Below are 25,311 nucleotides of genomic sequence, written 5' to 3' on the forward strand. Positions count from 1 at the left end.
ATTTTCTGAAGTTTGTGTGATTGGCATATATTGCTCTTACCACTGGAGGAAAATTATATATACTATGAAAAATCATGAAAAAATAAAAATAAGCTGGTCAAATAGAATGTTAACATTCAGTTTCCTGACCGTGCTTTCCTCTTCTAGGCTATAACATTGTTGTATGCTTAACAAATACAAAAAAATTACATATCTACATAATTAATTCAAATGTTATTTTTTCCGTCTCATAAATTTCTTTTGAGTTCAAGTAAGACTTTCACAAATTAAATGTTAAAATATCTACCACATTTTAATGATCTGAAATGGCACAAATGCCGTCGTCAATAAAAATGAGTATGAAAAATTTACGAAGAAAAGCAAATTAATTGCTCGATCAAATATACTTCTCTGATACAAATGACATCCCCAAGAGGGCATTCACTTAGTTTATCTATTGGGTCCCACCCTGTTACCCATGGTGTAGTTTGGAGGGAATGTGACCTGAGTGTTTTTATTTTTTTAAACCTGTGGAAGCCATAATTTAAAATCTATTTTTCAATGTGCCATCCATGCAAGACTGTACCTCCGGATCATAGCAGGCTGGCTTACACATGAAGGTAATTGAAAATCAAACACTAATGGAAAACATGTTTCTGAGCAGGACACCAGCCTGCGAGTTCAAGATGTTTCACATTCTGAACAGCTGAGTCCTCTCAGACACACTGTAACTATGAAATGGAAGCTCATCGAAGTACCCGGCTGACTGAACCATTTACTGTCTCTGAGTGATTCATCAGTAGAATCTCGAGAACTTTTAAAAACTGTCTTCTAGTCAAACATGTTTCACATATGGATTTTAAGATTAGTTTGAGAGGTGGAAGATAAATGGAGTGAAGGTCTCTTCCTGGGCATATTCTAAATCCATGCTTTAGAATGAGTCACTTGTCCTGTCAGAGCCTCACTTGTTCATCTTTAAAATGAGGACACTGGTTGATATCAAGCATGCCTCACGGGGTTGCTTTTGGAACCAAATAATATAATAAAAGCCCATGGTTGTCCTCTGGGCTTTGCTTCCAGAGGGCTCAGGAATCATTCTACCAGAAAACCTAGCACCAGTATTGAGATCCTCCAGGGATGGTGAACTGGTGAAGGGTAGATATGGTTAGACAAGAAACATGTCTAACCAGACTAGTTTGGAACTTAGGTGGTTACTGTGGCACTTAGGTGGTTGCTGTGGCATGAATGCATAAAATATCCCCCCTCTAGATCTAAGTGGCCCCAGCACCAATGGGGGGATGAGATTTTCTGGGGGAGGGCCATATCAGAGGAGACAGTGCCATGTTCTCTGATAGGCTTTCTTGTGGTCCACTCTGATCACTGATCTTTTACTAACAAAAAGAGCCACTATGGGCAGGGACTCCATGAAAATCAACTCTAGAAAAACAAATGGAAAAAGAAACAAACAGTAATAAAAAAACCCTCTAGGAAATCAATTTTGCATCTTAAGTTTGGCTACAGATTCTCGCATCTCAATTATTTCAATTAGCCAGCTACTCCCTATCTATCTTTGAGAGGGTCCCCCTACTTTGGACATACATATTTCTGAGGTTTATCAGTGACCCAAAAAAAAATAAGAGCTTCTGTGAGGACACATTTTTAGGGAAGTGTCAAATTGGCTCCATGGTTAATAAGATGAGGCAGAAAATGACAAATGTTGTATGGATTTTTAAATTTCCATCAAGAGATTTCTCAGATCCTTCTCCTTTATAAAGCTTCCAAAGAGCAAATCTCTCAGTATTTGGGGTCGGACAGACCTGGGTTTGAATCTCGACTCTTCTACATATCCAATTGCCTGACTTTTAGACATGTTAGGTAAATGTCTTGATTTGCTGTATTCTCATCCAGAAAACTAATAATTTTTAGGGTTATATCTGATTCCATTCATAAAGGTACTTAGCATAGTGCCAGGCTGTCGGAGATGCTCAGTAAATACTAATTCTTTTCTGGAAGCTCTCCTCTTGGTGCAGTAGACTAATGAGGAAGAGAAACATATTGACAAAGAGAGGAAAGTGAATTCTTGGAAATGTCATCACAGTTTTGAATGCAATTGCCTACATAGAAGGGCTCATCATCCAGAGGTAGGAAGATAGTTCATGCTCTTCAATCCTGGGTGATATATTTCCCATGGTAAGAAAATGTTTTTCAAGCACCTCGGTGTTTCATCCTGACACCCAATATTCTCCTCCCTGGCCACAAACGTGGAAGCAGTTAGCAGTTCCTTTTTCTTACCCCTACTTAGGCAAAAACTTGCGAATGAGGCTATAAATTACTAGTATATGTGATGTACAAATTGTAGTATTTCTATTAATGGAAAATAAATTCAGGTTTCAAATTTTTATGGCTACAACCTGGACTCCTAATCGTATGCTGTTTTTATCTGCACACTTTGTCATTACACTAACAAAATGTAAAAGTTCCTGATAATGATGGTCTCCATGGTACCAGTTTGGAGATGCAAATGTACGGGCTATGATGATGATGTCACCCAAGGGAGGAATATATACAACTGATATTAAAAGGGAAAATTATGATAGGGGAGCAGCCTTTGATACATAGACTGCACAGGGTGCCAACCGTGTATTAGGTAAAAAAATAATGGGAACAGGGCAAAATGGGCAGTATATGGGCATAGCCCCTGCATATTAACAACTTGAAAAGAGGGATCACTGAAGCAAAGGATTAGTACTTTCTGCTCTCACCATGATGTCAGGAGAGAGGCTTGGCCTAAGGTGAGAGAATGTTGCCCCATTAGCTTTCCTAAAGAGCATCTTAAGATGCTCTTCCTTACCACTTCTTTTCCTCTGTCCCTCTCTGTTCCAAAGCTAAAAATTCCCCCACTGATCAACTTGATCAGAGATACTTTAGCCTGTGCAGATAGGCGCTGTCTGCATCAGACTGGAGCCCATCTCTTGAGATTGTTAAAGAAAAAAAAAAAAAGATATGGAGAATCTAGGCCAAGCCTTAAGACTTGCTCTTATTTAATTCACTTCTGACCTAAATCTACCCACTCTACCCTTTCTGCTCAAACCTCAGAGACAAAGTAGATCTATCTACCACATTAAAAGCTTCCACACACTTGAAGACAGTTATGCAGTCACTAGCAGAATAATCATTATTTGATTACTTTCTTCTGGGCCCTCTCTACTTTCCTTAGAAATGTGGCAATAGCTGTATCAGAATAATGAAAAAAAAAAAATATATATATATATATATAGTGTGTCCCAAAAGTCTCAGTGGAGTTTCAAGTTTAATAATTTCAGAAGTACACATGCTATACAATTACAAAAGACATCATTGAAAAGTCTAGTTATTTAGGTTTTTTAATACTCATTTAGAGATGTGATTTTTGAAAAATTAATTTCAATTTTTGAAGCCAGTATTTGCCACCTTGAATCTGAGGGAGGGACTGAAATAATAGAAATTTCAAATAACATTTTTAAAGTTTGTAGCATTAATTTTCTGATATGACTAATGCTTAAAGGTGAACTTAATAGCTTGCGTATATATCTTTTCTTGTCTTTCTGAACACCATATGAGCCGTCTATCTACCTGTAGTCACTGCTCATATCTCATATTTCAGTCTATGGTAACTGTTTGAATGTCTGTCCTCTCCATCAGACAGTAACCTCCCTGAAGGCAAGAACCTTGCTCACTCATCATTGTTCGGTTAGCAGTATTTTGTGTGTTAGAGGACTAAACAGTTGAAGGATGTTTCTTTCACTATATCTCAGCATCCATCTGGCTTTCCCACACAGTCAGATTTTACTGATAAGCTTGCCATCAATTTGCAGACTCCATCTTCTCCCACTTTGTACGTTTGAACCCAACTCGATCAGCGCTGCCTCTATCAATATTATGGATCTTGTTCCTGGTAAATATCTTCATCTCTTTGTCTCATTATTCTTTTCTCATTATTTAGGGTGAGTCAGATTCAACTAAGTAACATTTATTGAGCTGCTAATATGTGCAAACCTTATTCCTTGTTACTTCTGCCTACCTTATCCCAAAGAATTTTTAAATTATGTGCAGAAAGTATAATTACCTTTATTTTATATGAAAAGAAATGGAGAAACAAAGAGGGAAGCAATTGATCACAATAACATGGAAAATACAAACAAAACTAGGATTCAGACTCCTCTAGGTTTCACTATATTTTCCCCAGTGCACAGCAGACCCTAGAATCCTGATATTATTGCATGCCAATTACATTGGTTTTTTTTTTTTTTAACCAAATTTCCCCAACATGGTTAGTTAATTAGATGGACCCCATCACAGCCTATAGCTAAATCCAGATAGACTCAGGTCCCAGATAAAAGAGCTGCTCTTAGAAACCTAAGACTTTATGTCAGAGAGACCTACAAAGAATTAAGGGCACTCATTCAACACCTCTCTTCCCATAGCACTTCCAGAAACACACACACACCTTCAGAAACAAACCAATATGCAAGGGGCAAAAAGAAATCTATTATTTTCTCAATATTTTGGAATAAAGGAAATGCTACAATGAGGTAAATTCTATGAGACTAGCCTTAAACTATTAATGCAGAAAATTGTTTGATCCAAGACTCTGATGGTGTAATGTTTCCCCTCTAAATCAAGGAGCTGCATACTGCCGGGGAAGGGGGAGTATCATGATCTTTTACTTAACACCTTTGATACTGAGGGATCGGCAAAATACAAAATGCAACAAATAACACTGTGGAATAATTGCCTATGTGCAGGTGTGTATGAGGCATCTAAGTGTGCCCTGTTTGTGGTATCAATAGACTTTTCATTGTTATAAATTATCACATCCCTTAGAATCAACTCTCCCTCCACTTTTGTTAGAGGACAATTTTCTCCTTGGTGATAGGGAGGGAGAAAGGAATATATTTCTTGGTTTAAGACAAGGAAAACTACCAAGGAATTCAGCGGGATATAAACATTTAGGGTCTTTTAGTGAGTTGAGAAATCCCAAGAGTAGTTAAGTCAGTGACCAGAGGGAACTTTGAAAGAATAATCTGTCTGATCCACCAAGAAGACCTATTTCTCTTTCTCTTGGGTTGAGGAGGGGGTGGGTTTCCAGATAAATTGTATTCTGTGTTGGACAAACTGCAGCAATGAATTTCAGGCAGAAAAGAGAACATAATTATTTATACAGTGAAAATGGCAGGGCATTAAAAGCCATCTGCCATTTTGATCTGCCAACAGAGCATCTTCCATATTGAAGCAATTAAGGGGGGAAAAAAGTTCCACAGAAATCTGTTTGTCTATCTTTGAATTATAAAAGTGAAAAACCAGAAGCATATTTAGATGATTTTTGGTGCTGCTCATCAAAAAAAGAACTGTCCTTAGTTTAGACCAAAAAGGGGAGGCGGGGAAGAGGAAAGAAAGAAAGATGTTTGCCAATTGGTCTAATCAGGGTCAGTCTGTCTTGGCTATCTTTCCTTACCCAGCCAAGCCTGCTTTCCATACAAACTCTTTTTTGTTCTCTTTGTTTTTTGTTTTTTTTTTATTTTTTAGCAGTTCAAACTTAACTCTGAATGTATCAGGTATCAGAGTTCATTTGATCTATAACTTGGCCCATATTAGATAATACACTTGCAAAATAAATACATTTGAAAGTCACCTCTTCCTGGATCCAAACCTTAGATTTCCAATATAACTTTGTGGAATAATAAATAATGAAAGGATGAATGGATGGGTGATGTGGTATTGGCTCCTACAGAGCATTCCAACACCAAAAGATGGGTTGTCTTTTTCAGCCTGAAGCTTATCTCAGAACATAATCATTTTTCCACAGTAATAACTAATCCCTGAAATGTCTGAAGCACATTACATGTCTTTCCATCTACTCTTTCACTTTAATTCATGCATTCAGTTAACCCACTTTTCTTAAGTTTTCGGGTACTGCCCCGACAGAGCTCATATTCTAATGGGAGACAGACAGGGAAATGTATGCTTAGAACGCAGAGTGATAAGAAAAATACTAGAGGTTAGTGCAGTGTTCCTGGCGCACAAAGGACGTAGCATCCAAATGGGCTGGGAATGTCCAGCAAAGCTTCCCCTAAGAGACTTCATTTATAGTGAGACTTGAAAGAGGAGGTATAATAGGCAGTGGGGGGTACATTTTCCACAGAACAAAAGCATGGACATGTGAGAGCATGGTGTATTTGGGAAACTAAAGGTGGTTTGAAGTTTCTGGAGCCTACGTTTTAAGGTAGCAAGAGAAAGGAGATAATAGATGCAACATTTATGGGAGGTAGATCATATAATTTCTTGCTCACTAGGCTATAAAGTTTCAGTTAAATCCACCAGAAATGGAGACCCATAGAAGAATTTTAAGAAGAAAGACATTATCAGTAAGGGCTGAGTTAAGGGGGGGCAAGACTAGAGTCAGACAGCCTGTTTGGAGGCCATCATGATAGCTACAGCTCCTCTGCAGGTAGGTCACGAAATAGTCACTATCAAAATTAGCTGTGCTTTCACCGTATAACTAACTTTGCTGCATGTGCTTTTGGGAATTTCCTGACATCTGGGACTATGTCTTATTCACTGCTAAAGCCAATATTTAATCTTTAACTCTTGCTCTTTTCTCTATATTTTATCATTGTTTAGAATAAGAGGTTTGGAACTTTAAAATGTGAGGTTCAGTATCAGGATATGTCAATTTAATTTATCAAGTCATTAGGTCAAGGGTCAAAATCATACCGTCTCTTTGTTAGAATCCAAAAATCGTGATTAAAAATTGAACATCCATGTTTTAAAAATGAAATGCTAATGGAAAGGAAACTTCCTAAAATACACACACACACCATAACACAAATCTTAATTTTAATCTAACAACCAATATTATGCTTAATGATGAAACTCTAGAAGTAATATCCCCATTAAAATAACAAGTAAAGCCATTATTATTGCTATTATTTCACATATAAAATGCAAATCTATGCAATTTGTAAAAAAACCCAAATATTAAAAAAAAGAATGAAGCAAATTGTTATTATTTAATTTTTATGTAGCTGTCTCCCTACAAAACCTAAGAAAATAAGCTTAGAAGTTACATCACTTTAGAACAATGTCCAATAATAAACGAACTAACTAAAAGAGCTATAGTTTATATTAAAAATTGTCACTTAGAAAATATACATAATTTAAAACTCTACCTCATAATAGTATCCAAAATTTAAAGTAGCTAGCCATAAACTTAGTAACAAATGCATAGAACAAAAATGAAGAAAACTATAAAGCATTCCTGATGGTAATAAGAAGAGAACTGAGTCAGTGGAAAGTCAGATCATGCTTCTAGATAGGAAGAATATTTTAAAATTCTTAGTTGTTAAATTAATCCATAAATTTAAGGTAAACTCAATAAAATTCATGAAGATACTTATCAGGCACCTGAAAAATAATTCTAAATTATATCTGGAGGAACAAAGAAACCAAAAGCTAAGAAAGAGTAATAAAATGAAAATAATGTAGACAAAACCCCTGTCAGATTTTAACACACATATTGTACGTGTGCAACCATTAAAGAAAAATATGATACTATCATGAGAATAAATAGAATAGGGAGAGTTGATAGTCCAAAAAAAAAAAAAATCTAAGAGTATGTAATGTAGGTGAAAAAAAGGACGGCGTTGCAAAGCAATTAGAAATGACCATTTCTTAAATGATATTTAGGAAATGGCCAACAAAGGGAGCCTGTGTATTTATTTAACATGGATAAATGATTGAAATGGGAAACATGATATATAAGAAAGAAGATAAACTAGGTGAATATTGATATCACTTTTGCATGAGGAAAGTCTTGCTAAGAATAATTTTAAGCAGAAAAACTGATACAAAAAGCACAACATCTATACTTTAGAACATAGCATAATCAGGACTGAAAGGACATTGAAACATTGGAGAAATCTATGCAATGGGTATGATAAGTCACAAGTTAACAGCATTAAAAGATGAAGAGACTTCATAAATCAATTGCAAATTGATGAATATACAATTCAAAAACTGGGTAAAGGACATGAGTAGCTGATTTATAAAGCAAAAAAAAGAATCAGGGAATTCCCTGGTGGTCCAGTGGTTAGGGCTCCAGGCTTTGACTGCAAGGGGCACGGGTTCGATCCCTGGTCAGGGAACTAAAATCCCACATGCCACATGGCCAAAAAAGAGAAAAAAAAAAAATTTTGGACTTCCCTGATGGCGCAGTGGTTAAGAATCCGCCTGCAAATGCAGGGGACATGGGTTCAATCCTTGGTCCTCGGAAGATCCCACATGCCACGGAGCAACTAAGCCCATGTGCCACAGCTCCTGAGCCTGTGCTCCAGAGCCCTCGAGCCACAACTACTGAGCCCGTGTGCCGCAACTACTGAAGCCCGTGGCCTAGAGCCCGTGTTCTGCAACAAGAGAGGCCACCGCAATGAGAAGCCCACGCGCTCCAATGAAGAGTAGCCCCTGCTCGCTGCAACTAGAGAAAGCCCGCACACAGCAACGAAGACCCAACACAGCCAAAAATAATAAAAATAAATAAATAAATAAATAAATAAAAGCAAAAAATAAAAAGAGCTTCAATTAAAAAAAAGAATCAATACTTATTTAAAAAATCCTAACTTTACTAGTAATGAAAGGAATTGAAAATTTTAAATGTGATATGTGATTATAATTTACTTATCAATTTGTGAATCATTTAAAAAGAATAATAGTATCTAGAGTTGGCCTGAATGTGAGGAAATTGGAGCTTACCTATTTTACTGATGCTATTATAAATTGGTATAATATTTCTGATAGGCAATTTGTCAATTAAGTATCAAAAGCTTCTGATACAGTAATTCCACTCTAGGAATCTATCCTAAAAGAATAATTAGATATTTGGCAAAGGTGTGTGAAAACAACGTACTTACACAACAATAGTCAACTGATATCATATACCTTTGTAATGAAGTTAGGAGGATATTTAGGGGAAAAAATGTTGACATAAGTATACTAATGCTGAAAAATGCATATCATGTATTATTATGTAGGGAAAAAAGCGGACATCATTTTACGGTTGCCTTTTTTAAAGATCAAAATACATGCCAAGAAAAAGTCTGGAAAGCTATAAAAATTAGCAGTGATTATTTCTGGATAGTATATTATCAAGTTATTTTATTATTTCAAATTTTATTTCTGCTTGTTTGTATTTTATAATTTTCCTACAAGGAATATGTATTAATTATGCAGTAGAAGAAACATAAAATTCTTTGCAAATATATTTTACAACAATTACCATGGCTGTGATTAAAATTAAACTTGAAGTACAGTTTGTCCTTTTCTATTCACACTTTCCCTGGAATACTAGATTGATGAATTTATTTTAGAGTTTTTCTCTTCTGAAGATCACTGTTATTTGATTATGGGGTAAACAAAGATTTTTAAAGAAAATAATTAATTAGAAAAGACACAAGCTCTATATTCATAATATATAAAGTGTTACTACACGAGACAGAACCCTTTAAACATTCAAACATTTTAGTTCAATTCACTTATTGCTAGAGTGACCTTGGGCAAGTCTCTGAATCTTATGATGTTTCATATTCTTTCCTCATCTAGGAAATGGGGATAAAAATATCCAAAATGCCTACCTCCTAGGGCTGTTTAGGAACTAAGTGGAACAATGGCCATTAGCAGGTTTTATAATCCAATGAAGAACTACATAAATGAGAGGGGCTATTCTCAGTATTTTTTTCTTTGCACTTTTCTTATTCATTACATGTTCCTTGTGTTTTTTAAAGATGCCATAAGTCTAATATTTTCAAAGTAAATGCATCTCAAAGCCTGGGTGGATCAGCTCTTCATTTCCCCAAACAGCACCACTCTTGATATTATTAGCCCAAGATGGACTCATATGTTGAAGAGTTATCCAGTGTTCTACTTTCCTGCTGCCTGCTGGGTTGTCTTTGAAGCTTGGGCTGTAGAATGGAGTAAGATAAAAATGAAATAAAAGGCTTGTGTGTATTAAGATGGCTTCCCCTCTTATATTTTTAAAGAGGCCGAACGCTTGTGCCGAGTTTAGGCAAACACAATCCTGATTATTTACATGGCATAATGGAAGTAAGCACTCAAGGAGAGAGAAATCTGATGCTTTTACTCAGCATGCTGTAAACCAGTATCTCATGTTTTCTATGGAAAACAGTCTCAGCTGGGAAATTTGGTAACTCAGTAGGCTATTAATAGGATGTGGAATGTGATTATTCTTTTTGGATCACTTCAATATGTAATTACTTTTAGGATCTGGTAGAAAGAAACTCTATTAAATGATAATTATAGGACTGTATTTGCTTTAAAGTTTTGTAATAGCTGTAAACATGGGAGTTTTCATTAACTGTTTGCCATAGTTAATAAAGTCATTTTTCTTAAAAAGTAGCAATTCCCTGCAAAAGTGGTAGCTCCACAAAGGATTAGTTTCTTATAGGAAAGGGCAGGGGAAACAGATTGTGCAGTAGGTTGGCTTCTCCATGGTAATATAATCTCCTTGAAAATATAGATGGTGTCCCCGAAGTACTGTGACAAAGTGAAATATTTATAAGTCCCTAGAGAACAATAGGTCTTAGTATAATGTTTTCAGAGGGTAAACAGCAACTAAATATTATTGCACACATAAAAAGAAGACAAGGCAGGTGATGGAGGCAAAGTTGGCAAAGAAAAGCCTAGAAACACCAGCTGTTTCAGGAGGTGTCCAGCGATAAACAGGGATATTGCCAGAAATACATCCAGCAGTTAGACCTCAAATGTAAATTAGGGATTATATGAACACACAGATATAAGGATCATAATGAAATGCTCAAATCAGTCCAAGAAATAATAATAAAGTATGCCAGGTCATATCCCCCCAAATCCAAGGAGCATGGGGCACAGTGGTTCAGGCTGCAACCTCTAGCCTCTGAATGTCCAGGTTTAAAATCTAGGTCTCGCTCCCACATGGTTGATTTACTTAATGGCCTGTCCCTCATTTTCCTCATCTTCAAAATGGGAATGATAATAATAATCCTTACCTATGATGCTGCTGAGAAAATTAAATAAAGTATGGGAAGGATCTTGGCACGGTGTTTAGAACATAGTTACTGGTATGTGTAATATAGATAACATTGATAATGGTGATGGGGAAAGTAATATTACTTATTAGATTAATTTAAGATCCTATAAACCCGATCTCAGTCATCAAGAAAGCAATATATCTATAACCTCGTACATAGCTAGCATGTGTCTAATGAAAACATGTGTTCAGAAGGACGACATTTTATTCTATGTCAAATCATGGCATTTGTCTTCCTGTTTTTACAGACCTGCATTGTCACAGGCTTATAGGAACAGGTGCAGGCCAAAATAGTCTCGCCAGGAGTCAAGAAATTTATTTTTTGATCTTGGCTCTGCTATACACTTTGTCAAGGGACTGCATCAGTTTGGGACTATACTACAACAGCAACAAAAAACAACTACTTCGAATAATTTCCAAGTCTAGAACCTCCTTGACTAATGAAATGAGAAGTAGAAATCACATCAAATTTTGCATGTTTACAGTGGAGAAACAATGCTTTATTCATGCCCTTCAGGCAATAATTCCATAACTACCTTTAGGTATCAAGCTCTGTACCCAACCACATTGCATTAAAACTATGCTGGGAAGGGAGGGACAGCTGAAAGATTACATTACCTTACAAGGTTGAACTAATCTCTTTTAATGCTTTACTTAATATCAATATTCATAAAGCCATGCTTCCCCCTAAGGATGTATCAACCTCTTAAAAAAAAGATAAATGAAGTTGTTTACGTATTGACCCTGTAAGCCTCCCCACTTGGTTTTTGCACTGCTTCGTGAATATCAAAGCCAACAACAACAAAAAAAGTAAAATAAAATTAGACTCACTTATTCCTATGCACCAAGAGAGCCCACATCTCAAAATAAAGGTGGCATTATTATTTCTTGTTTGTTCTTCAACAGAAAGGCATTATTAAGATTAGGGGAAATACTTGTGCTCTGCAATGTAAAAGCCATTTATTTTCCATTTCTACTTCTCTGAATGCACAGGAACCTTGGTACGAACCTCTGTTGTCTCTGACTGTGAAATTTGGATTGTGAATGATTTCAGGGGGTAGACTGAAGATAAATCTTGGTCCATTGGCTGTGTCATCCTTGTCATCTGCACTAATTGTAACAATTGGCTGAAAGAGAAAGGTGGCCCATAAATAAATCATGCTGACATTGGCACATCATTCATTCAAAAATTCCTGGCTGGCTGAGAAGCCTGATTTTAATTAGAGAACATAGCTCCAGAGCTAAACCAGGGCTCTGAAGCCTTCTTGGGCAGAGGGAAGTATCTCCAGGTGATGCTCTCAAAACCGAACTCTGTTTCTAAATGCTTATTCATAGCCAAGGCAGAGCAGCGTTACCTGGTTAGAAAGTGGCTTGGTCTGGTCACTCTCACAGATGAAGCCTTCATAAGGGGCAGCAAACTTGGGAGCATTGTCGTTGACGTCAAGGACCCTAATGGCCACAGGGACTTTGGCTTCCTGATGCCGGTTGTCTGAAAGGAGAGGATTGAGACAGTAAACATGTGCAAGGGAGGAATCCATGTTGGTCCAAGGTTACTCTTGGGAAAAAGTGAGCTCCAGCCACTCATTCAGGCCCTGAGGGGAAAGGCACTGTTGGCACAAAAATCACCTAAAATCCAAAGTATGCCAAATCCAATGTGAGGGGGATGTCCTAGAATAAAGGTCAACATTAGACCAGTAAGAAATAAACCACTTTTCCCTTTCTGTTGAGGTTTAATTCTAAATGCTTATAACGGAGCCTGGCCCCCTCAGAGTGTAGTCCACAGCAGCAGTTCTCCAAGTGGGATCCCCAGAGGAGCATCAAACAATTTGGGAATTCATTGAAAGTGAAAATTCTCAAACCCAACCCAAGACCTGAGTTAGAGGCTCTGAGGGTGGGATCCAGAAATCTTTGTTACAACAAGCCTTTCATGATAATCCATTGCATGATCAAGTTTGAGAACCACCGGTCTATAGGTAAAAAAGAACCCACAAATCTTGGCTCTAAGGATTCTGCTGCTCTGGGTTTAAACAAAACTGAGGATAAAGTGGGGAATCTTTCAGTGGTGGTTAAGAGTTTCAAGCTGCTACAGGCTATCAGCTCATGTGCCAAGTCTGTACCCAGTTCTGCCAAAGAAAATGAAAACATCTCTATTTGCTTATATGTCTCCCTAGATAGACGACCAAAAATAAATTTTAAAGATTGAAAATCATGTTTAAGACTAAAAAAAATTGTTCTATCTCAGCTGTCTGTTATTTTCCAGAATATATAGAAAGTCTCAAAGAATAATATTTGGTAAAGTAGGATCAAAACCCTTACGATAATACTTACGGATTTCTGCTGCAAAAACTGATATGTTGAGCCAGGCAGTTTCTTCTCTATCTAAAGGTTTTGTCGTTTTAATAAAACCATCCTCTGGATTAATAGTGAAAAACCTGTCCAGGTCAGTGTGACGATCAATTGAATACCTAAGCAGAATGCAAATGAGGCAATTAGACCAAGACATTCCAAGCAGCTTAATATTTGAATATTTTCTCCATGCTATATTTAAAGCAACTTTTTCAATGAATTGCTTGAGCTAGGTTTTCTTTTTAATCAGATTTACTTTTCAAACTTCATACATTAATCTTTTATAGAAATCATTTTGCTACATTGGAATTCTTTATTCAGGACAATGAATGAAAGAGCTGTTTAGCATATTTGATTGAGAAATGGAATAATATGTTGCATATCTGAATGAGAAATGGAATAACATGCTGCATATTTCTTCGTATTTACTACAATCACCCACCATCTGAATATTTATGAACCTGCATTTGGGAAGTGGGTTTGCCTTGCTCCCAAACTACTCAGAAAGTCACAAGTGTATGGAACATTTGCCAGATTTTTGCATATGAAATATTAAATAGTCTTAAGTTATCATCACAGATCATTTACGGTACTAAAAAATCAGTTTTCTCCTTACTTAAAGGAAAATGCTAACTATATTTTGAATAAATTTATTCAATTTATTTGGTTTTAGGGGTTCTCAGGTAGCTTGGTTCTGAATTCCATTGTGAAATATGCAAAGAGGACTTGGCCATTCATTTGTAGAGCATTCTCCCCACACTTTAATGACCCCAGGCTGAGCCTAACAGCATAGTTGGAAGGTTTCAGCTACTCCTGTCCACTAGAAAAATTTCCTTTTTCTAACAAAAGACAAAAGAATTTCCAGAATATTATGGGGCAAGGTGAGGTAGAAGATGGGTCAAGAGGAGTGGTGTAGTAACGTACATAACTTGCCCAGGATAAAGTTCTGGAGACCTGGCTTTAATAAGTGTTGACAGTTGTCCCATGGCATCCATGGGGGATTGGATCCAGGACACCTGAGGTTACCAAAACCCATGGATACTCAAGTCTCATATAAATGGCATAATATTTGCATATAACCTACACATATCCTCCTGTACACTTTAAATCATCTATAGATTACTAAAATACTTAATACAATGTAAATGCCATGTAAATAGTTGCTTGTGTGCCACAAATTCAAGTTTTGCTTTTTGGAACTTTCTGGACTTTTTTTCCCGAAATATTTTGGACCTGTGGTTGGTTGAATCCATCGACATGGAATCCATCAACGCAGAACGCATGGACACAGAAGGCCAACTGTACATATGTCTGAAGACATTCATTGAGGGCCATAAAACCAAAGAATATTAGAGAATATTAGCAAAGACCATGGATGTCACAGAGTTTAGTCTCTTCAATCTACACACGATGGGATTTGCAAATGGTCTATTATCTCGCTTCTGGGGGAGCCAATATTAGAACCTGGATCTTCCAGTTCTAGATCATGTTCTTTCCAAAAGAGAGGAATTTAGTGCAGAGCAGCACTTCGCAATATAGAAAACATAAGCTCATCCATGATATCGCTGACTTCACAGCTCCCTATGAGAATGGAATGATGAGTCCCCTTCCCCAGTGAGGAGAGAGAAGATAAACTATCACACACCTCATAAATGTCAGTAGAGGCTCCGTGACTAAACCCTCAGCAGAGCTCTATGTGAAAATAAAGAGAAAATAATAGAATATTTTGTCCCTGCCACTAGGGAGTTTACTATCCAGTTGACATGACAAGACAGGCTCACAGGAAGAAAGATAATTAACAAGTATTATTCTATAGAAGTGAAGCGCATGGATTTTGGTTTTGTAAAGTCCTAGGTACAAGTTCTTGCTTGGCTACATATACGCTGAGTGATACTGGAAAAGCCACTTAAGTTCTTTGAATTTCAGCTTACTTATCACTTAAACTAGAATATTTATAGTAACCTAACTTTTAGGTTATCCGTGAGAATTACATAAAATGATAGATGTTGAAGATGCATAACCTAGTGCCTCACACATAGTAAACAGAACAACAAATATAGCTGCTCTGATTTTTGTTGTTGTCGCTGCTATTACACACTGTGGACAGATCAAATGTCAGTCTACAGAGTATGACTTTCATACTATAGCCAGTGAAAAATCATGAAAGGCTTTTGATCATAGGAACAAATAAACTGATTCAGACTATCAGGGTGATGAATAAGATAGGGTGGGCAAGGTGGTCTGAGCTAGTGAGAGTGAAGGAAGGAACAGAGGAAACTTAAGGAGGTGATGTATTGATAGTTTTTAAGGAGTGAGGTGATAAGAGAGTGAGGTATAGAAGCGACAGAGGGAATAGAAGCCTATGTGATAAAGACAGAACCAGTAGGACTCAGTTGATATTTGGAGATCTGTGGGAGGCTGGGAGAGTCCTTGAGAGTTTCTAGCCTGAGTGTCGCAGAGAGGGAGACATTGGGAAATACAAAGTCAACTTACCAGGAAGGAGAGGTTGAATTTCCACTAGGACTATGCTGCCACACCAGGAGAGCAAGATTCAACTTTATCAGAGGTTTCACAGAGTCAGGGGTATAGTCGGTCTTTTTTTTTTTAAGTATGTCACAAGAAGTATAGGCTCAAAAATATGTTTTTAATGAATGAGCCAGTGAAGAACAAAGGAAGTGGGTAAAAATGCAGAGCAGACAGCAGAACAAGTACAGAATTAGAATCAGGGAGAAAGATCAGCCTAGAGTCAGAAAATTTAGAGCATTAACTCAATTCAATCAGTAGCATGGACGGAAACTCTATAGATAAGTGGACAGAGAGAGAGAGAAAGTCTGAAGTGAAAGGCTGAGTGTCAGGGAGCCCCCAGTGCCTGGACTGAGATCTCAGACTAGTGGAGACACCGGGTATGTCTGAGGCATGAAGAGGTCACTGCCAGTGAAGCTAAGAGGAAAGAATATTTCAGGAAGGCAATGGTAAATGAAAAGGTCTCTAATGCTAGAGTCTGAGAAGAAAGCTGCAGAAATTTCGAAGCAGCTAAGAGTTTGGCTGACACTATAAGGCCCTCCTACCCAGTATGTTTAAGGACACAAATGTCCTTAAAGGTGAAGATAAGCACTCAGGAAAGTAGGTAGTCTGGCTAGGAGACCCACTGAATAAAAAACTTTAAAGGTTATTCTATGAATTGTTTGGCAATTCTAAGAATGAGGACCTGAGTGGGTGAGGGGAGTTGGTTCAAGGGCCATAGTGAGCATCTTTGGATAATTATAGACATGGAAAATGGCTCCATGCACAGAATAGCTTCCACTGAAAATATGACCCAAATAACCAATCACAGATGTGGATCCTTGGAGATAACGAGGTGCCAAGGAAATGAGCAGCTGTTCCATGTGTTTTTACATCATCACTCTTCTAAAAAGCTGCTAATGCACCTTGATATTCTAGGCCAAAGCTAACTCATTTAAAATTCACACCATGAACATTTCTGAGTAGTTTAAAGGTGTTACCAAGCTCCTTAGTCGTTAACTGATGTATCTTCTTGCACAGAGAGCACGGTACTCAAACCTTCCTGGGAAATCTTTCCATTAGTGGCTGCCCAGTGAGAGTAAACCACTCATAGTGGACTCAAGGCAGCTCTGGACTAAAATCCAGTCTCCAATACTGACTGGTCATGTGACTTTGGGTAATTCACATCATCTCTTTGAGCCTCAGTATTTCCATCTATTGGATCCTAAAGTGATCACAGCCTCGAGGGTGTCTGAGGATTAACTTAAATAACTTAGTGCAGGGTTGTCTGGGGCCAAGAAGATGCTCAATAAAGGGTAATTTCGTTCCTTTCTCCCCAAGGGGGCAATGTTCAAAGACTTAAAGGCAACTGAACAGCATTTACATTTGGGACTTCCTTCTGCTCTGTCAGCATTTTCTTTGGTATAAATAGAAAAACTCCATTGTCCATGGCAATTTTTTTTCATACTCAGATCTATTTACTTTTCTTCCCAGCTTTATTGAAATATGATTGACAATTTAAAAAGTCTGTATTTAATGTGTAAAACGTGATGTTTTTTTGTTTGTTTGTTTGTTTGTTTGTTTTTTTATACTGCAGGTTCTTATTAGGCATCAATTTTATACACATCAGTGTATACATGTCAATCCCAATCACCCAATTCAGCACACCACCATCCCCACCCCACTGCAGTTTCCCCCCCTTGGTGTCCATATGTCCATTCTCTACATCTGTGTCTCAACTTCTGCCCTGCAAACTGGCTCATCTGTACCATTTTTCTAGGTTCCACATACATGCATTAATATATGATATTTGTTTTTCTCTTTCTGACTTACTTCACTCTGTATGACAGTCTCTAGATCCATCCACGTCTCAACAAATGACTCAATTTTGTTCCTTTTTATGGCTGAGTAATATTCCATTGTATATATGTACCACTTCTTCTTTATCCATTCGTCTGTTGATGGGCATTTAGGTTGCTTCCATGACCTGGCTATTGTAAATAGTGCTGCAATGAACATTCGGGTGCATGTGTCTTTTTGAATTACGGTTTTCTCTGGGTATATGCCCAGTAGTGGGATTGCTGGGTCATATGGTAATTCTATTTTTAGTTTTTTAAGGAACCTCCATATTGTTCTCCATAGTGGCTGTATCAATTTACATTCCCACCAACAGTGCAAGAGGGTTCCCTTTTCTCCACACCCTCTCCAGCATTTGTTGTTTGTAGATTTTCTGATGATGCCCATTCTAACAGGAGTGAGGTGACACCTCATTGTAGTTTTGATTTGCATTTCTCTAATAATTAGTGATGTTGAGCATCTTTTCATGTGCTTCGTGGCCGTCTGTATGTCTTCTTTGGAGAAATGTCTATTTAGGTCTTCTGCCCATTTTTGGATTGGGGTGTTTGTTTCTTTAATATTGAGCTGAATGAGCTGTTTATATATTTTGGAGATTAATCCTTTGTCCGTTGATTCATTTGCAAATATTTTCTCCCATTCTGAGGGTTGTCTTTTCGTCTTGTTTATAGTTTCCTTTGCTGTGCAAAAGCTTTGAAGTTTCATTAGGTCCCACTTGTTTATTTTTGTTTTTATTTCCATTACTCTAGGAGGTGGATCAAAAAAGATCTTGCTGTGATTTATGTCAAAGAGTGTTCTTCCTATGTTTTCCTCTAAGAGTTTAATAGTGTCCAGTCTTATATTTAGGTCTCTAATCCATTTTGAGTTTATTTTTGTGTATGGTGTTAGGGAGCATTCTAATTTCATTCTTTTACATGTAGCTGTCCAGTTTTCCCAGCACCACTTATTGAAGAGACTGTCTTTTCTCCATTGTATATCTTTGCCTCCTTTGTCATAGATTAGTTGACCATAGGTGCGTGGGTTACTCTCTGGGCTTTCTATCTTGTTCCATTGATCTATGTTTCTGTTTTTGTGCCAGTACCATATTGTCTAGATTACTGTAGCTTTGTAGTATAGTCTGAAGTCAGGGAGTCTGATTCCTCCAGCTCCGTTTTTTTCCCTCAAGACTGCTTTGGCTATTCGGAGTCTTTTGTGTCTCCATACAAATTTTAAGATGATTTGTTCTAGCTCTGTAAAAAATGCCATTGGTAATTTGATAGGGATTGCATTGAATCTGTAGATTGCTTTGGGTAGTACAGTCATTTTCACAATGTTGATTCTTCCAATCCAAGAACATGGTATATCTCTCCATCTGTTGGTATCATCTTTAATTTCTTTCATCAGTGTCTTATACTTTTCTGCATACAGGTCTTTTGTCTCCCTAGGTAGGTTTATTCCTAGGTATTTTATTCTTTTTGTTGCAATGGTAAATGGGAGTGTTTCCTTAATTTCTCTTTCAGATTTTTCATCATTAGTGTATAGGAATGCAAGAGATTTCTGTGCATTAATTTTGTATCCTGCAACTTTACCATATTCATTGATTAGCTCTAGCAGTTTTCTGGTGGCAGTTTTACGATTCTCTATGTATAGTATCATGTCATCCGCAAACAGTGACAGTTTTACTTCTTCTTTTCCAATTTATATTCCTTTTATTTCTTTTTCTTCTCTGAATGCCGTGGCTAGGACTTCCAAAACTATGTGGAATAAGAGTGGTGAGAGTGGACATCCTTGTCTCGTTCCTGATCTTAGAGGAAATGCTTTCAGTTTTTCACCATTGAGAATGATGTTTGCTGTGGGTTTGTCATATATGGCCTTTATTATGTTGAGGTAGGTTCCCTCTATGCCCACTTTCTGGAGAGTTTTTATCAGAAATGGGTGTTGTAAAATACTAGCAAACAGAATCCAACAACACATTAAAAGGATCATACACCACGATCAAGTGGGATTTATCCCAGGGATGCAAGGATTCTTCAATATACGCAAATCAATCAATGTGATACACCATATTAACAAATTGAAGAATAAAAACCATATGATCATCTCAATAGATGCAGAAAAAGCTTTTGACAAAATTCAACACCCATTTCTGATAAAAACTCTCCAGAAAGTGGGCATAGAGGGAACCTACCTCAACATAATAAAGGCCATATATGACAAACCCACAGCAAACATCATTCTCAATGGTGAAAAACTGAAAGCATTTCCTCTAAGATCAGGAACGAGACAAGGATGTCCACTCTCACCACTATTATTCAACATAGTTCTGGAAGTCCTAGCCATGGCAATCAGAGAAGAAAAAGAAATAAAAGGAATACAAATTGGAAAGGAAGAAGTAAAACTGTCACTGTTTGCAGATGACATGATACTATACATAGAGAATCCTAAAACTGCCACCAGAAAACTGCTAGAGCTAATTAATGAATATGGTAAAGTTGCAGGATACAAAATTAATGCACAGAAATCTCTTGCATTCCTATACACTAATGATGAAAAATCTGAAAGAGAAATTATGGAAACACTCCCATTTACCATTGCAACAAAAAGAATAAAATACCTAGGAATAAACCTACCTAGGGAGACAAAAGACCTGTATGCAGAAAACTATAAGACACTGATGAAAGAAATTAAAGATGATACCAACAGATGGAGAGATATACCATGTTCTTGGATTGGAAGAATCAACATTGTGAAAATGAGTATACTACCCAAAGCAATCTACAGATTCAATGCAATCCCTATCAAATTACCAATGGCATTTTTTACTGAGCTAGAACAAATCATCTTAAAATTTGTATGGAGACACAAAAGACCCCGAATAGGCAAAGCAGTCTTGAGGCAAAAAAATGGAGCTGGAGGAATCAGACTCCCTGACTTCAGACTATACTACAAAGCTACAGTAACCAAGACAATATGGTACTGGCACAAAAACAGAAACATAGATCAATGGAACAAGATAGAAAGCCCAGACATTAACCCACGCACCTATGGTCAACTAATCTATGACAAAGGAGGCAAAGATATACAATGGAGAAAAGACAGTCTCTTCAATAAGTGGTGCTGGGAAAACTGGACAGCTACATGTAAAAGAATGAAATTAGAATACTCCCTAACACCATACACAAAAATAAACTCAAAATGGATTAGAGACCTAAATATAAGAGTGGACACTATAAAACTCTTAGAGGAAAACATAGGAAGAACACTCTTTGACATAAATCACAGCAAGATCTTTTTTGATCCACCTCCTAGAGTAATGGAAATAAAAACAAAAATAAACAAGTGGGACCTAATGAAACTTCAAAGCTTTTGCACAGCAAAGGAAACCATAAACAAGACGAAAAGACAACCCTCAGAATGGGAGAAAATATTTGCAAATGAATCAACGGACAAAGGATTAATCTCCAAAATATATAAACAGCTCATTCAGCTCAATATCAAAGAAACAAACACCCCAATCCAAAAATGGGCAGAAGACCTAAATAGACATTTCTCCAAAGAAGACATACAGATGGCCACGAAGCACATGAAAAGATGCTCAACATCACTAATTATTAGAGAAATGCAAATCAAAACTACAATGAGGTATCACCTCACTCCTGTTAGAATGGGCATCATCAGAAAATCTACAAACAACAAATGCTGGAGAGGGTGTGGAGAAAAGGCAACCCTCTTGCACTGTTGGTGGGAATGTAAATTGATACAGCCACTATGGAGAACAATATGGAGGTTCCTTAAAAAACTAAAAATAGAATTACCATATGACCCAGCAATCCCACTACTGGGCATATACCCAGAGAAAACCGTAATTCAAAAAGACACATGCACCCGAATGTTCATTGCAGCACTATTTACAATAGCCAGGTCATGGAAGCAACCTAAATGCCCATCAACAGACGAATGGATAAAGAAGAAGTGGTACATATATACAATGGAATATTACTCAGCCATAAAAAGGAACGAAATTGAGTCATTTGTTGAGACGTGGATGGATCTAGAGACTGTCATACAGAGTGAAGTAAGTCAGAAAGAGAAAAACAAATATCGTATATTAATGCATGTATGCGGAACCTAGAAAAATGGTACAGATGAGCCAGTTTGCAGGGCAGAAGTTGAGACACAGATGTAGAGAATGGACATATGGACACCAAGGGGGGAAAACTGCGGTGGGGTGGGGATGGTGGTGTGCTGAATTGGGCGATTGGGATTGACATGTATACACTGATGTGTATAAAACTGATGCCTAATAAGAACCTGCAGTATAAAAAAACAAACAAAACAACTAATACTAAACTTTCATTGGGTTATTTGTATGGAAACATGTTAATATAAATGTTTCAGACATTACATGAAATTTCTAAAAATCTTATATTTGTATTTGTATGGAAATATGTATGGAAATATGTTAATATAAATGTTTCAGACATTACATGAAATTTCTAAAAATCATATTTGTATTTGTATGGAAATATGTATGGAAATATGTTAATATAAATGTTTCAGACATTAAAAAAAAAAAAAAAAGGAAAAAAAAAAAAAAAAAGAAATGGGTGTTGAATTTTGTCAAAAGCTTTTTCTGCATCTATTGAGATGATCATATGGTTTTTATTCTTCAATTTGTTAATATGGTGTATCACATTGATTGATTTGCATATATTGAAGAATCCTTGCATCCCTGGGATAAATCCCACTTGATCGTGGTGTATGATCCTTTTAATGTGTTGTTGGATTCTGTTTGCTAGTATTTTGTTGAGGATTTTTGTATCTATATTCATCAGTGATATTGGTCTGTAATTTTCTTTTTTTGTAGTGTCTTTGTCTGGTTTTGGTATCAGGGTGATGGTGGCCTCATAGAATGAGTTTGGGAGTGTTCCTTCCTCTGCAATTTTTTGGAAGAGTTTGAGAAGGATGGGTGTTAGCTCTTCTCTAAATGTTTGATAGAATTCACCTGTGAAGCCATCTGGTCCTGGACTTTTGTTTGTTGGAAGATTTTTAATCACAGTTTCAATTTCATTACTTGTGATTGGTCTGTTCATATTTTCTGTTTCTTCCTGGTTCAGTCTTGGAAGGTTATACCTTTCTAAGAATTTGTCCATTTCTTCCAGGTTGTCCATTTTATTGGCATAAAGTTGCTTTTGTACTAGTCTCTTAGGATGCTTTGTATTTCTGTGGTGTCTGTTGTAACTTCTCCTTTTTCATTTCTGATTTTATTGATTTTAGTCCTCTCCCTCTTTTTCTTGATGAGTCTGGCTAATGGCTTATCAATATTGTTTATCTTCTCAAAGAACCAGGTTTAGTTTTATTGATCTTTGCTACTGTTTTCTTTGTTTCTATTTCGTTTATTTCTGCTCTGATCTTTATGATTTCTTTCCTTCTGCTAACTTTGGGTTTTGTTTGTTCTTCTTTCTCTAGTTTCTTTAGGTGTAAGGTTAGATTGTTTACTTGAGATTTTTCTTGTTTCTTTAGGTAGGCTTGTATAGCTATAAACTTCCCTCTTAGAACTTCTTTTGCTGCATCCCATAGGTTTTGGGTCGTCGTGTTTTCATTGTCATTTGTCTCTAGGTATTTTTTTATTTCCTTTTTGATTTCTTCAGTGATCTCTTGGTTATTTAGTAACGTATTGTTTAGCCTCCATGTGTTTGTCTTTTTTACGTTTTTTTCCCTGTAATTCATTTCTAATCTCATAGCGTTGTGGTCAGAAAAGATGCTTGATATGATTTCAATTTTCTTAAATTTACTGAGGCTTGATTTGTGACCCAAGATGTGATCTATCCTGGAGAATGTTCCGTGCGCACTTGAGAAGAACGTGTAATCTGCTGTTTTTGGATGGAATGTCCTATATATTTCAATTAAATCTATCTGGTCTATTGTGTCATTTAAAGCTTCTGTTTCCTTATTTATTTTCATTTTGGATGATCTGTCCATTGGTGTAAGTGAGGTGTTAAAGTCCCCCACTATTACTGTGTTACTGTCGATTTCCTCTTTTATAGCTGTTAGCAGTTGCCTTATGTATTGAGGTGCTCCTATGTTGGGTGCATATATATTTATAATTGTTATATCTTCTTCTTGGATTGATCCCTGGATCATTATGTAGTGTCCTTCCTTGTCTCTTGTAACATTCTTTATTTTAAAGTCTATTTTATCTGATATGAGTATAGCTACTCCAGCTTTCTTTTGATTTCCATTTGCATGGAATATCTTTTTCCATCCCCTCACTTTCAGTCTGTATGTGTCCCTAGGTCTAAAGTGGGTCTCTTGTAGACAGCATATATATGGGTCTTGTTTTTGTATCCATTCAGCCAGTCTATGTCTTTTGGTTGGGGCATTTAATCCATTCACGTTTAAGGTAATTATCGATATGTATGTTCCTATGACCATTTTCTTAATTGTTTTGGGTTTGTTTTTGTAGGTCCTTTTCTTCTCTTGTGTTTCCCACTTAGAGAAGTTCCTTTAGCATTTGTTGTAGAGCTGGTTTGGTGGTGCTGAATTCTCTTAGCTTTTGCTTGTCTGTAAAGCTTTTGATTTCTCCATCAAATCTAAATGAGATCCTTGCTGGGTAGAGTAATCTTGGTTGTAGGTTCTTCCCTTTCATCACTTCAAGTATATCATGCCACTCCCTTCTGGCTTGCAGAGTTTCTGCTGAGAAATCAGCTGTTAACCTTATGGGAGTTCCCTTGTATGTTATTTGTCGTTTTTCCCTTGCTGCTTTCAATAATTTTTCTTTGTCTTTAATTTTTGCCACTTTGATTACTATGTGTCTCGGCGTGTTTCTCCTTGGGTTTATTCTGTATGGGACTCGCTGCGCTTCCTGGACTTGGGTGGCTATTTCCTTTCCCATGTTAGGGAAGTTTTCGACTATAATCTCTTCAAATATTTTCTCTGGTCCTTTCTCTCTCTCTTCTCCTTCTGGGACCCCTATAATGCGAATGTTGTTGCGTTTAATGTTGTCCCAGAGGTCTCTTAGGCTGTCTTCATTTCTTTTCATTCTTTTTTCTTTAGTCTGTTCCGCAGCAGTGAATTCCACCATTCTGTCTTCCAGGTCACTTATCCGTTCTTCTGCCTCAGTTATTCTGCTATTGATTCCTTCTAGTGTAGTTTTCATTTCAGTTATTGTATTGGTCATCTCTGTTTGTTTGTTCTTTAATTCTTCTAGGTCTTTGTTAATCATTTCTTGCATCTTCTCAATCTTTGCCTCCATTCTTATTCCGAGGTCCTGGATCATCTTCACTATCATTATTCTGAATTCTTTTTCTGGAAGGTTGCCTATCTCCAGTTCATTTAGTTGTTTTTCTGGGGTTTTATCTTGTTCCTTCATCTGGTACATAGCCCTCTGCCTTTTCATCTTCTCTATCTTTCTGTAACTGTGGTTTTTGGTCCACAGGCTCCAGGATTGTAGTTTTTCTTGCTTCTGCTGTCTGCCCTCTGGTGGTTGAGGCTATCTAAGAGGCTTGATGGGAGGCTCTGGTGGTGGGTAGAGC

At 37.0% G+C, this 25,311-nt stretch overlaps 1 protein-coding gene across 2 annotated transcripts in view; it reads right to left on the reverse strand.

Annotated features, from left to right (window-relative positions):
* The window catches only part of CDH11 (cadherin 11), a 151,415-nt gene that overhangs the window by 5,756 nt on the left and 120,348 nt on the right, over nt 1-25,311 (reverse strand). For both annotated transcript variants that reach the window (XM_059903551.1, XM_059903552.1), the window contains 3 exons: nt 13,424-13,560; nt 12,451-12,584; nt 12,105-12,222 (listed from right to left, as the gene is read on the reverse strand). In XM_059903551.1, the coding sequence (XP_059759534.1) occupies nt 12,105-12,222; nt 12,451-12,584; nt 13,424-13,560 (389 nt within the window). The remainder of the gene's footprint in view (nt 1-12,104; nt 12,223-12,450; nt 12,585-13,423; nt 13,561-25,311) is intronic.

The sequence above is a fragment of the Balaenoptera ricei genome, chromosome 19, assembly GCF_028023285.1.
Source record: "Balaenoptera ricei isolate mBalRic1 chromosome 19, mBalRic1.hap2, whole genome shotgun sequence".
NCBI lineage: Eukaryota > Metazoa > Chordata > Mammalia > Artiodactyla > Balaenopteridae > Balaenoptera > Balaenoptera ricei.